General features: G+C 44.6%; 1 protein-coding gene across 20 annotated transcripts in view; it reads right to left on the bottom strand.

The window, feature by feature from the left end:
• PROM1 (prominin 1) overlaps positions 1-14,880 on the bottom strand; it is a 96,626-nt gene that overhangs the window by 54,930 nt on the left and 26,816 nt on the right. For 11 of the 20 annotated variants that reach the window (XM_080404810.1, XM_080404806.1, XM_080404809.1 and 8 more), the window contains 2 exons: positions 6,781-6,844; positions 2,708-3,124 (listed from right to left, as the gene is read on the bottom strand). In XM_080404810.1, the coding sequence (XP_080260936.1) occupies positions 2,708-2,927 (220 nt within the window). In that variant the 5' untranslated portion in view covers positions 2,928-3,124; positions 6,781-6,844. Of the gene's footprint in view, positions 1-2,707; positions 3,125-6,780; positions 6,845-7,781; positions 8,266-8,879; positions 8,949-8,983; positions 9,034-9,196; positions 9,381-9,400; positions 14,877-14,880 lie in introns of those variants that run through there. The other 9 variants (XM_080404819.1, XM_080404822.1, XM_080404824.1 and 6 more) reach the window with 9 other exon arrangements.

Genomic DNA, 14,880 nt, shown 5'->3' on the forward strand with positions numbered 1-14,880 from the left:
TATTTAATCACATTAATAATTTACCTATTAAATCTAAACTTAGATTAAGTTGTATGTCCACAAACCTGATGGCATGCACAAATTTGGAAGTGAATAAATAGTTAGATTTAACCAAAAAAACCCCTTACAAAATATTTGACTGATTTTTTTTCTTTAAATGAAGTGATCTCTTTCAACTTAAGTAACATAAGAACACTTATTTAAAAGTTAAGGCTTAGCAGCATGCAAATACTTTAAGAACATTTTCCAAAGACTCTGATGTACTTAATATTTTGTTTTATTGTAACAGTATGAAGCTCATTTTAGCTTTCTTCCTAAAAGGCACACTTGGGACTGAAGGAATATGAATGTTGTACTGTAACATATTCAGCTCCATCAGAGCACTACTGAAAGGACAAAAATTACAAAGGCAGGAATATCTAAATGCAATTAGACAATCCTGTCACTTTTTTCCTCTCAGCTAAGAGGACTAACAGTAGATTGGAAAACCAAACAGCAAGTACTTCCAAGTACTAAGAAAAAAAAAAAGCCTACGAAGATCAAAGGTCTAAATGATTGATGTCAAGTTCTGCACACAAATCACACTTCTCCACTGTTATGGTTATACGCAATACACTGGGGGCATCAACCTGGAGCTAACTCTTCTGAAGCACCAGCCCAATTGGAATGATGAAGTTTTGAGTTAGAAACATCAAAAGGCTTGCCTTCTGTGCCCATTTGTGATTATGTTTATTTTCATCTCTGAATCAGAATTAACTCTACTTCAAGTTGGCAGTTTAAAAAAATAAAAGAAGCATTTCAAGTATGTAGCTACACCACTAATACACCGAATGTGAAAATAGAACAGCATATGGCAAAAGAGATTATGGGGATTAACCAATTAAATGGTATGACTCAAACTGTCATGATCTGTCAAATCTGTATTTTGTAGTGAGGTATGTGGGGGCATGGGAAAAGGACTTCACCTAATGCAAGTAATGAAAGCCAAACTTAAAAAATAACCGATTTGGCAAAAAGTATCCACAAGGAAGGAAGGAGAGTTATGAGATGTGCAAAACTTCTAAGTTAAGAATAAGTGATTTACTTCTGGATGTCTCCTTTCTCTTTAATGATGGATTTCACAACACCTACTTGATACAGAACTTACTACAAGCAGTCACACAGGGCTATAATCTCGATCATAAACTCTATACTCAATTATTTATATGCTTAGGGTGCATAATAGTAAGTTTGACATACAAGGATACATACAAAACAGGACTAAATTCCTGTTAAAATAAAGACACAGTAAACATCTCACTGAAATCAAGTTTCCACAATCACAAGAGAATAAAATACTCAAGCAGGACTTCGGGCAGAACAAAGTTCTGAGAGTTGAATGCAGATGATTCTACTGCATCACACAGTAACCCTAACACACCAGGTCACACAGAGAGGCAAATAGTTCATCTGCGTATTTAATGGAAGGAAAGAGGCCACGAAAGCAGAGGTATCTGGAAACAGTTCCTCTAAAAGGTGACATTACTTCATGCAATTGCCCTCATTTACATCTTGTGCAAGACCTGCTCAGGTTCCCCTGCAGGGAACAGGCCAGGATTTTGCCCTCCTGGTTAACACCTGGGATTCTGGGCACCTGTCTAAATAGAATTCATTCACTCCTGTTCATTTGAGCTCATTCTTCTATAGCTATTGAAGAAGTGTCAAAAATACAAGCAAATAATAGTTCACCGGTATCACACAGGTACATAACCACAGAATTTATTTAAGACTTTAAATTACTAACAGTTTTAATATATAAATTGAAAGATGTACTACAAAACAACACAGATGCCTTTTATACACAGATACAGCTAAACCACCAAAAGACACTAATAACAAAACAAAGCCATTCTTAGATTTTATTAGCGCTTCACCTCAATATAATTTTAAATGCCTGTATTATACAAACACATTAGCATTTTCTTTTAAGAGCTAAAAGAAAGAAAAATGTTGGAAAGTGGATACAACCACCATACCCACAAACACACAGAGTTCCCAAAAGCACCTTTTAATCAATACAACCTCAGTAAGCACACACTTCTCTGATATCTTAACTCTTCCTTTAGAAGAAGGGACAACTTAGTAAGAAAGGAATGGAAAAAAAAACCCCACACAATAAAACATCAAGTCTTAAAATGACAGCTTACAAAGGAATGTGTAATGGAACTGCCCTAACATAAAACCATACACTGTGGATGCACAGGTATGAAACAAATGAAATTTATTTCACGTTGCTAAACTTCCATTTCCTAAGCAAAATCTTGTAATACTAAAACCACCTGACTGTTTATCATATGCAATTCTAAGAGAGTTGTCTCTTATAGATTTACTACTAAATATAAAGCAGTTCATGCTTTACACCTACCTCATGCTTCTAAGCATACTTAAGAAAAAGTCTCAGATTCATCAGTGACAGCTTTGAGATCTGTAAGCATGTATGAAATTTCACCAGTATTTCATTTTCATTAACAACCTCCTCCCCACTATGCTTAGCAGAAAAATGTTATTTATATGGAACTGTACACATTTCCAAGCCGTAAAACATGCTACTAACAAAACCCTTTGTATCATTTACTTCCAGATTACGGTCTTGATAACTACAACAGGATGAACGCATCAGTAACAAATCTTTATTTAAAAAAAAGAAAAAATATAGTTTATTGCTTACCTTGAGGAAAATAATTTGGCTGCACTAAGTACAGGAATGCATGTACTATTTTGAACAAAATTCCTATTGGCCCAGGTTCATGGTATGCACCTGTATCATAGGTCTTGGCTGGTACAAATCCAAAATCCAAAGTCCCAGGAGGTGGTTTGTATATAGGCTGTACCTCTGAAATGGTACTTCCACAAAACAGCAGCAGCAGCAAACAAAGTTCCACAGCCATAGCTAGCGGTATTCATAAAATTGGAGGTAGAGATATCTGTCCCACCGAGCCTAGAAGTCTTCAAACATTCACTTGGGGGTTAGCTTTCTAACCGGGAAAATGCAGGTGCGCCCTCACACCTTTTATCTATCCTTCAATGTATTCTTTCTTCAGAGTAGTACAGAAGCCTCTTGTGGAAATGACTCAGCGCACCATCTCTGGCAAAATCAAGAAAGAGCTTGTTAAGGTGTGTGCAAGCAAATCAGAAAGTGCAAGATAACCTGCAGTCTTCTGTGAAAACTGAACATATCAATAGTTATAAAAGCAAGCCAGATAGGATAGAAAAGAAAAAAAAGAAAAAAAAGATTGAGGCTTGTCAGTAATACAGTCTATAACACACTGTACTTGGGGGGGGGGGGGGGGGGGGGGGGGGAACAGTTATGCATAGTTCCAGGTCAGTGAGTTTTCAAAAACAAATAAAGCAGAGCATTGGAACAGCTCCAAGGGAAACAAAACTAAAGGAACAATGTATGAATTGCACTTCCGACTGAGTACAATATGTCATGTCATAACAGTTACACAATGCATTTAATCAGCCACCTGATGTTACCATAGTTGATGGCAATTATTACTAGTCATATCCTGTAGCTTCTTTAATCTCAACCTTTCAGTAAAACGTTCCAGACGCCAACTACTCCTAATTGTCTTCCAAGACAGAGGAAAGAAATTATTCATCGCTGAAAAGTTAACAAAACAAAAAAAACAGAACAAGAACTTCACTCTCCTGACAGGTGACAATGGGTGTCAGTCATTACCTTCTATTAACTCAAACTATCTCAAGGCTCTCCTTCGGAACTGGAAAAGTCAACTCAACAATTTTTATTCATAGCTTGCTAAAGTTGAGTGTCATTAAGATGACTTTGGGTGCTTACACATGTTTTAAGAACATTCTGAATCTACAGAAATGACAGCAGTTTAATCAACCACCACTTAAGAAATGCAAACAGAACCCTCCACAAAGTTTCTTGCAAAACAACTGATCACATCATCTATCTGGGGCTAAGTAAGACTCCTTCACTTCAGCATGGGCTATGGTGGCCTCCAAGGAAACAGACCAGAAGAAAAACAAAAAACAACCAACCAGCAACAGAAACATTTTCCAACTTTGGAAACAGACAAAAAAAACTAACAACAAAAGTTAACAGAAACATTTTCAGCTTCCGAAGCCTCCTGTACTTGGCAAGTGTGCCAGCAATCACTGCGCTGACCCTCCCACCCATCAGACTGGCTTACCTTTGAAATGTCTTTGGTGATCTACCAAAGTGCCATTGGTGGGGACATCTGGGGACACTGCGCCCAACAAACTGCACACTTCAAATCAGGGAGCACCCAGCACAAACTGCCTTTGCTTAGCATAGTTACCCTCTGTTGCCTTTTTCAGCAGCACTACCCAATAGAAATATTTTTAATCTCCACCTTGGTGTTCAGACCATTCATGTGGTGCTGACATGTGACAAATGACAGCAAAATAACACAGACACCTCATGGCCTCAGTCAGTCCAAGCCTACACCAATACTTTTTCTTCCAAGGTGCTTCCAGGTCAAGGAGATGCTGAAGACAGAAGACTTAAAATTGGTAGTAAGGTGAGTCTTAAGTCTCTCCCATGCTTTACAGTGTCTGGCAAAACCAGGCTACCCTTCCAAAAACCAGCACTGACTTGCAAGAAACCACGTTGCAGTCTTGTTTCATAGTCTGTGCTACATTCAAAGGATAGATCAAGACAAATACGGAACAAAAGGAATACAAGACCAGATCAAAGAACCAGAGGTAGTTTTGCTTCCCTGAAGTCCAATCGAGTTAAGAAGAAAAACAAATCTACCTTTCCCCCTCGTGGCTACTGAAAACCAAGAATGAATAGTAATAATGCTATGAATAGTAGAATTATCCAAGCCTTATTCAAAAAGGTGATGTTAGCGACCACTCTGAAATATGATGCTCAACACAGAAACACAAGAACTTAAACCACAAACCATAAGTATTTTTCCTATCTGTAAAAGAATATTTTATTAAAGAATAATGAAAGAAAAAAAACAGTGCAGCTCCAAATTATTATTTTTCCTCCTTTAAATTTTCTTGAGACTAGTTTTCTTCAACATAAAAGATCTTTTTCAGAGGAATTTTAAGTTAGGTTGGTCACAGAAATCATCAGAACCCAAAACTTTCTTAGGCTGCAGTCATTTATTATCTAATCTACAGAAACTCTCCAGGACAAAATATCACAAGACCAGAACTAAGTGAAAAAAAAATATTTTGCCTTAATGACAGAACAGCGAAGATTGTACAAATTTGATACAGTACAGTAAAACTTGGTTTTCTTAAAGTTTGAACACTTCCTCTAAGTTCAGTTTAGTTTTCTGGAGATTTCTCAAGTACAGCTGCAACACTTCAGGAGAAGAGTCAGGAGAAAAAGCTCACACATGGTGACTGAGCCATGATTCCAAGAGTTAAGGAAACAGATACAAAAGTGTACAGTACTGAGAAATTTTAGGTGTGTTTGTGAAGAATGAAATTGAGAGGAAGATGACCTACCTAACTGGTGGCTTAAGGCAAATCCAGAAGACTGAGTGCATTCTGTTATACTAGACAGAGGGCAGAAGTACACACAAGTTGCTCGGGGTTTTTTGTTGCTGTTAAGATTTTAGGTTAGGAACAATTTAAAGCATATCTAATTGCACAAACAGGCAAATAAAGCACTGTCAAAACGTCCTCCCAATATAAGAAAATAATGACTACAACTGCTAGAAACATGAAGTCATGTATTAACCAAGACAAAAGGGTGGCAGTTTTAAGACAAGGACACTACTGAAATTCCAAGGACACTACCTGTACTGCAGATACAAACAATATCCTGCTAAGCGGAGACACATAACCAGCTTTCAATTCCAAAGACATTACTGCAGTCTCCAACTCTACCTAACTTTCAGTTAAACTTTTATAAAGTTCAGAATCTTTCAAAGCAGGTGGGTTTCTTGCGTATCACAAAATCTGCAGAATTCTGACCATAGTCTCGTCTTCTCCCTTTTTCGGCAAATGTATCACGATAAATGTGGTATATATAGTTTTACTGGGCGATTCCTCCACACTGACACCAGATCCGCTCCATACTACAGAAAACACTAATGTATTCTCAAGGTTACATTAATAATGATCAGGAACTCACAGAAACATTATTAAACCTGTAACTCAGGATACATCTGAGCATTCAATATGTATTCAACCTACCTAAAAATAACCCAGATATAAAAAAGCTCCCAGCAGTTATCCTTATCTTGGTATCTAAAGGAAACTTAGCTGGGAGCATATCAGTTGTTAAATATGCAAGACATATAGCACCAAAGAGCAAAAATCTATCCATGAAATTTGTAATTGAGAACTGCAAGAACGACTCACACAAAAGTGACACATGTAAAGAGAATTACATAGCAGTTCATAGCACTCTTCATTGCAGCATACAGCCATCCCATTTCCTCAGAAACAGTGTGGCATCCCTGCAGACAGTGAGCTACAGTAACTGCCAGTACAACTCTCCCCAGGTTCAAGCAAATAGAGAATGAAAAGAAGTTGTGTGAACCTTTCAAGTGCTTATGTTAATTATCAAATAAGATATCCATTTCATTATGTTTTGATTAAAAACAAACAAACAAAACACAAACCCTGTTAAGTACTTCAGATATGTAATAATGAAAGAGTTTATTTTCTGTGTGGTTTACAAGTGTCCATCTTTAAAAGACTAGAGCTTCACTGTCTGTGGAGAACACCCTCATCCTTTTACCAAGTATGCTTCAGTATTATCATATCTCTGATATATCCTACCTGTTATTAAAAATATTGCAGTATTTTCCAAAACCAATAAAGCTTCAGCAACTCCACTGTAAGTCTGAGAGGAGGAGAGGAGACAGAGCAAGAGATGCATTAGTTCAGAACTGCTTCCACGATACATCAACTCTAAATAACAGAGCTCAGAAACAGCATGATGCCCAGCTCTTTGTTTCAACAGGAGTGGTCTCCCTCTGTTTAACACTGCAATCCATGCAAATACAACGCTGCAGTGCAGTGATGCAACAACGATTAACCCTGCAAACTGAAATTCAATCAACCGGCGGCTAGACTGCTAAAGCTTGATGAGGGAGCCAGCTGGCCATGAACCACTATGGGATGGGATGGTGGAAGATGCAGTTGTCTGTAGGAAGCCCCCACAAAGGATCTGGCTATGTTTGTTACTTTTTTTAGTTAGTCATTTGAAAATCCAAGTCCATAATCCCCTTGACTGAGGTTGCTCCAGTGAAAGCAACCACAAGAAGAGCAAAATTAATTAAAACAGCCACAAAACAGATAGTTACAGGTAGACTAAAACTCTCAAGTATAAAAAAAAAAACCAAAAACAAACAACAACCACCACCTTCCCATTCAAGAGACATAACACGGTAAGCCACGTTAGATGTTGGCAAGTTAGAAAGGTACAGTTTTCCGTTACAAAATCTGTGCTAAGTCTACCAACAATTACAACCTGTTGCTATAGAAGGAGTAGGAAGCAAACAAACCTAATAAGCACTAGGGCCTGCAAAATAGAGTCTGGCAGCACCGACAAAAAACAAGTAAAATGTTCCACACGAGGTAGCCTCAATATGCACCTGACATGCTTGCTATATCCTCAAAATGAGTAAGCGCTCAACTCAGGAAAAACTGGATATTCAGAACCCAGTTTGCTTTGAGCAGCTACTTAATAGTGTGAAAATAAATAGTTTTTTTAACAGCAACACAAAAAATCCTTCCATTTTACATGTCACAACCATTTGCAAGCAACAGAGACAGACCTGTAAAAATTGTAAAGTGATGTATCTTCACCAGAACACCATCAGCAACTCCCTAAATGTTTAAAGTATATTTTCACTAATTGGACAAACAAAAAACAATTAACTTGATTTTACCCTAGTATACATACATAGAGCATTCCTTGTGAGAGGACTTTTGAGCATCACATAGAAAATTCTAAACCACAGTAAAGCCAACCCACAAAGTGGCAGTTTTCTGGCAAACGTGAACCGACAAGGGCTGAGTACACGTCCCACTACCGAGATGCTGCCACACGTACTCCCGGTGGCAGCTGAGGCCAAGCCTTCCCTTCGTCTTCTTTCCAATTACTACAACTGTAGAGACCTCCAGCACGCTGCTTACTCCTCGATCTGCAAACTGCAACACCAGCACGGTACCGCAGCTCTACCCCTGCGGGAACACCGACCCATTCGGTAGTTTCTCCCGCCGCTCCCCCGCCTGTGTGGCAGAGGACGGCACTGCCCAGGGTTACCGCCGCGCCTGCCCTCCCCCCCAGACCCCCTGCCGAGAGCAAGGCCTGACCGCCGCGGGCCGGCGCGCTCTGCCAGGTGCGCGCAGCCACCGCCGGCACCGCCGGCACCGCCGGCTTAACTCCCGCGCCGCAGCGTTCCCCGCAGCACCGACCGCCGGCCCCCGGCGGCAGCGGACGGGCCCCCTCCCCGCTCGCATCCGCGGTGTCACTGCAGCGCCCAGGCGGGGTTTCGACCCCCGGCTTCCTCCGCCCCTGGCGGGCCGACTCCGCGGCCAGCACGGTGTCCCCTCACCGCTCCGCCTCGCCGGCGCCGCTCAGGCCACACCACCCGCTTACCCCCGGGCAGGTGCGCGCAGCGGGCGCCCTCCTCCCCGCGGAGCGGCTCCCCCGCTCCCCGCAGATGGCCGGGGCTCTCCCCGCCCCGCTCCCGCCACCCCTCTCTCTCCAGCGGCCGGGGACTCACGGCCGGGCCCCGACCCCTCCTCAGCCGGGCCCGCCACACGCGGCCCTCCGGGGAGGAAACCCGCCTCGCTCGCCGCGGCCGCGCCCGCCGCCCCGCTCCCCTCAGCGGGCGGATCCTCCCTCGCTCGCCGCGGACCGCGCACACCGCCGTGCCGTGCCGTGCCGCAGCCCCTGCCCCGCGGCCGAACCCGTCCCTCCCGCACAGCCCCTGCCCACAAACCCGCCTCGCCCGCCCCCCTCAGCGCAGACCTGCCCGCCGGCCGGCCCCTCTGCCTCCGCCCGCCCTTCCAGGGCCGGGGCTGCCCCCGCTGCCAGCGCCTCCACCCGCCGGCCCCCGCTCCCACAGTTCGCTCTCCCAGCCCCGACTGAGCCCCCCCCGGCAGCGCCGCGGACCCCTCCCCGCAGGCAGCCCCGCTCCCTCGGGCACCCGCCTCCCTCGACGGCCACGCGTCCCCCCCGCACCCGGCTTCCCGCAGCGGCCCCCAGCCCGCCGACACCGCTCCTCCCGCGGGGGAAGGGGCCCTCTGCCCCCGCCGCACTCTCCCGGCCAGGACCTTCTGCCGCCCGCAGCGGGAGCGGCCGGGGAAGGCGGCGGAGCCCCACCCCCACCTGCTGCCTCTCGCGGACAGAGCGGCGGCGGGGGAGCGCTACCCCGGCAGCACTCACCGGCCAGGCGGGGAAGGCGAGATGGAGGTGGCGGGGCACGGCACGGCACGGCCCGCTCCGCCTGCCGCCTCAGAGCGCCGCGGCGGTCGCGGTGCCGCCCGCGCATGGATTACGGAGGGCGGGCTCTGCCCCGGGCCGGGGCTGCGGGACCACCCCAGCAGGCTGGGGCTGGGGCTGGGGCTGGCGGGGGGAGGAAGAGGAGGAGCGTGAGGGGTTTAACCCCGGGCCGAGCGGGAGCTGGAGGGGGGGAGGGCTTCGTGCCGCGGCTGCTGGAACGCGGCCGAGGGGGCCAGGCTGAACCTGTGCCCGGGCGGGCGGGAGCGCGCAGCCACCGGCGACCTGTTGCGGGCCGGGCCGGCTCCGAGGCGAGAGGTGCCCCCGCGCTCGCCCGCCGGGAAGGCGCCCCGGAGCCAGGGGCCAGCTTCTCCTTGCTGCCCCGAGCCTGGCCGTGCCGCCCCTCCCCCCCCTTGGTGATTTCGGCGAGGGTTAGCTTTGAGTCCGGGCGGGCTTGCTTGCCCATCAAGGTGACTTATCCGTTAGCTTTTGGAAAAAAAACATCTTGGTTTACCCTTCTCACGGGGTGTCCTTATTTCCTGATGGGGTTATTGTTTCTTTTAGGGCTGGTATCCGTGTTCCTGAGTGGGTTTTGTTTCCGAGGGGCAGTGATTTTACTGGTAAAAAGAGACGTGCTTTTCCTACAGGTTGCAATACAGGAACACGGACTTTCAAAGGCTCCTGCACATTCCTCCTCTGTCCTTTGTGACTTTTATTTGCAGCTTTGGTATTTTAATATGGTTTCCCTGTTGCAATATATGAAACATAAATATGATTCTTGCCTCTTAGTAGACCCACCATTACTCAGCATCACAAATCAAGGCAAAGAAAGAATTTGCATTGAAGATCCAAGGTCATGCTGGTATGAGTGATGGAGAAGCAACTTAGTCTCCCTTTTGGCAGGCAGAAAGAAATCAAGGCTACGGCTGTGGCAGCAAACTGCATTGCTAATGCAGGTTTGGCCAAACATTGAAAGGTTTTCCCACATGTACCCACAATACCTCCAAATGGTATTTGGTGTTGCTGAACTCTACCTGTATTTCAGCTCAGGGCATTTACCAGCAATGCACATCAAAGAACAAGTTGTTACATTGGCTGAACCTAGCCAGAACTATTATTCTGACTACAGCTAATCATGGACTTCTTCAGCAGGAGGATGCGTAGTGATACAACCCAAAACGGAGTGGCAATGAGCTCAAAGAAAGGCTCTTGACCTAGTTCTTGTTATAGTTCTCATATGCACCCGAAGCCCTGTGACAAAGAGGACAATGCTGTAGTCATGGGGAAAACACAGAACATCCTGACAAAGGGACAAATATGTTACATTAGCCGGATAGTCCTCAAATCCAGAAGTACAGCTCCTGTCTTAAGCTTTGGATGATAATGGTTCTAAATACAAGAGAACATTCCTTCCACATAGTGGGCTGTGAATGCCAAACACTGTTAACGAGATGATCTGGTGGATTTGATTGCCTTGCTTCCATACAGGGTTAAAACAGAAAGGCCAAATCTCACTGCAAGGGTGGAATAGAACTTGAGGAGAATGTGGAAATGTGGAAGAGAACAGCATGGAATGAAGTTTCAGGAAATCTTGCCTTGCTGGAGCCAAAGGCGCTAAGATTTTCTTTTGGATTACTAATTTATACATTATAGGTTTACTACCATTTATAGTAGGCTACCACAGGACTTCTGGGTGAGAAATGTCTGCAGTTTGCATACACAAGGACATGCAACTAGAGTTACAGGAAAAAGATAATAGCTTTCAGAGAAGAACTGAAATTAAATCAATACTAACACTGTTAATGAAGGCATTTCTTCAGCAAACTAAACCGACACCTATTTTCTGATTAGTGTTATCCATGTGTAACAGCTTTCCTGCTTTTTATGCATGATGCAATTAATATAAGAAAGCTCTCCAGTCCCATCTGAGTTTCTTCGTACTATTGGTATCTAGCCCGATACAAGGAGTCTGCCTAAGGTCTCTGGAAGTGACTGAACTGAGTTAAGATAATTTATATCGCATTCGGTCCTGAAAATGTGTTCTCTGAGTAGCAGCTAGTTAAAACATCAGAGCTTATCACTGTGGGATGGTAAATGGAAGCATGACCTCTTCAGCTGCCTCCCATTACATTGCTGGCAACCCCAAGTATATGTCTGACCTGAAAGCGCTCCGAGGAGCTGTTGACCTTTCCTTGATGTTTCCTCTCTGCTAACTGCATGGCCGGTAGAGGCAAACAGCTGTGAAGTGGGAAATACTGCAGCATTTTGTAGCCCTTTCCTTCACTCCGTGTCTCCCTGCGATCCAAATCGCAACTGTGTCTGGGCTTGCTTAGCTGCACACCTGCCTGTTTGACGTTTGGCTGTTGGCACTGCAAAAGATGTGCAGGTGTGTGCTTTGTGTGGATGGTGTAATGCAGTCACAGTAGAGAAGCCAAACTTGTGAAAATGATGTTTAGTCTTAGCAGGCTCAGAAAGCATCAAGAAAACTTGTTCTCCAAGGACTACACCATCTTTTGATCTGTGGTCCTTCATGCCTTGGGGCGATTGGGCTAAAATTAATTAAGATGCCTTCTAGCTTTATTCTTTCTGGCCAAAACTTTTAAATGGTCTGCAGTCAGATTCTCAGGACAGGTAAGCCCCTAATTACTCAAATAAATGAGGAAGTGGTCTTTCGAACCACAGAGCAATAGGTGCTAAGGCCTTTGAGAAGCTGCTTTATAAGCATCCAAAACAGAAACAGCTGGATGAAGAAACCTGGCGTGTACTCTATGGTGAACATTTGAAAATCTGGCTGCATATCAATCATCTCTGTTGTCTCAGAGGAAAATCCTCAGATAACAGGAAGATATGTGAGATCTAGAGCTTAACTATAATAGTTGTATCATGTAATTGATTTTTAAGTAGAGCTTGTGATTAAAGGTCTATTAGACAAATAGCCTTTTTCATTAGCTGGAGTTAAGCTAGGCACAGTATTGCCTGAAGAGATCTAAAATCATAACTCCAACCTTTCCACCTCCCAAAGGGAAAAGGTAGAGGTAGAAAACCGCTCACATTGCATTTAGTCTTCCTCTGGCTGTTCCCCAAGCATGTGTTCAGGGAGAGAAGGGTGCATGGAAGTGGGGAAGAGGAGCAGTGTGCCTTCCCTGCACCAGGGCTATGGAGAAAAGTGATTTACACCCTTTGCCAAGAACACGCTGAAGAGTGAATTCTGCCAACATGCCAAAATCCAACCAGTCTACATATCCCTCTTGTCAGCTCCACCCTTTATCCTGATGCCTGCACACTTTGCCTAGGTTTCTGTGGGTTATAACCTGCGAGTCCTTCCGTGCCCCCTACCACCGTGCACTCTGCCTCGCTCTGCCCTCCCTCCTGCCACCCAATGCCCTCTTCCCTTTGAGTCTGCTTAGCCCCTCGGATTCTGCCAGCCCTCCCAATTAGCTAATGCTGCCCAGCAGCACCCACCAGCTACCCACATACAACGTGCCCTTCTTCTGCTCAGCTCCCCATCAGCACTGTTTCTCCCTTCTCTGACATCCACAGCTGCATCCCTGCTCATCCTTAATTCTCCTGTGGGATGTGAGGTTTAAGGGATTATGGGCTGTGTGAGTTCACAGCTCAGATTTCGGGCTGTGAACTCTCCCAGGGTGGAGCCAGGCTAGCTCAGGCTCTGCAGGCTCCGAACTGGATTTGTAGCAGGCAGGAGGAATGTGTTGCTGTATTAGAAGCAAAGCATGTAAAATTTGAAAAAATGATTAAGATGCATAAAAATGGTGTGAAACAGCACAATAGCTGTGTGCTATAGCCTGCCATGTATTTGCTTAATTTCTTACTCCTGAGGGAAAATGAAAAAGGGAAATGGACAATCTTACTCACGTTCATTCTCAAACTTAGAAAACAACATGACATTTCATTGTAGACCTTTGATTCATGGCAGTTTATGATATTATTTCAGTGAGGTTTGCCTTCATTTGAACAGAAGATTTGTCCTGCTGTATATCGCTTTAGGGTGCCTTCAGAGAGCTGATGTTTTGTCAGCTACACGTCTTGCCACTACTCTGCTGTGCCCTCTTCTCACGACTGTGATAGAGCTGCGTGACAACTCGTCAAGGAACTTAGAAATTATATTCATTGCTTTTCATCTGAGGAATCGAGTTTTCACTGCTAAACGAAGACACAAACTGACAGGGATTACATGATGCATGTGCTGGGAGTTTGTAGCTTCTTTCATGAGCTCCCCACCCCGCCCCATTTTTCCATCATCTCTGTGTTTTAGTTCTGCTCGCAAGCTTTGGTGCTTGACATCCTGATAAATTACCATGTCAGGAATGCTTGAAATTAAAATGGGAACGGCACATGTCTCTTTGACACTGGAACAAAAGGAGCATGACTTGGTTCTGATGCTGTTTGATAACAGATTGTGGAGCAATGGCTAACTACCACCGCCGATTTTGGTTCTAGCTCCAGCACCTTGCATTTCTCTGGTGACATAAAGATCCTGAACAACAGCTCCCAGGTTCTCTTTGTGGGAACTGTAGCATGACCTTTCTGACAGAGGACATGGCCATGCCAGCAAGGGCATTTCAGTTTGTTAGAAAGCAACTTCTGGCCTTAAATAAATGCTTTCAAATGAAGTCCTGAAAACCTTCTGCACCTTATTTCCCTTAATTTGATCTTTTAGGAAAAAAAAAAAAAATTAAAGAAGGATGTTCCTGTTTACCAAACTTGCACACACAGTTTGGTGCCTTTCCCCTTAGAAATGGGGGTATGGCCATGGGGCACGTGTGTTCTCAACTACTGGTAATTCCTTGCTTGTGACCAGATAATCTCTTACTACCACTACGGTGGTAGCTTGTGGCACACCAGTATCTTGTGGAGGTACATACAGGCTTCAGCCACACAGTCACAAAGTTGAGTCCTGGCTAATGAAGCCCCCTGTGTGTATGGTGCAAGCGGCCAGCAGCTGTATGTGATCCAGCACCAAGCCCAGCATGCTGCCTCACCCTGGGCTACAGACACGGACGCCTGGAGATTAGGACTGATAGAGTCTTTGTTCTTCCTTGTGGCTTATTTATTTGATTTGGTTTTGTTTTAATTAGTGCATTTATTCATCTATTCTGAAAGCCAGGACCTGAGCTGGACTGCTTAGACAGAGGCAAGAGAGACTGTAATATACAGCTTAAACAAAATGTGCATCTAATAAAAGTATCTGTATGTCAGTAAGAACAAAACACTACAGAGATAATTAATCAAGCCAAACCAAGTACACTCAGGAAAGCTAGCACAGCAGCAAAGTAATTCATGTCAGTAGTCAGTTGTCAGGAAAAAAAAAAAAAGATCGGTTTTCATCTCTGTTTGTGACCCTATGATAAGCAGAAGTACCCTCAGCGCAGACTAACTATCCCATGCTTCCCACAAAATGTAATCCT

The sequence above is a fragment of the Falco punctatus genome (genome assembly GCF_963210335.1).
Source record: "Falco punctatus genome assembly, chromosome: 1".
NCBI lineage: Eukaryota > Metazoa > Chordata > Aves > Falconiformes > Falconidae > Falco > Falco punctatus.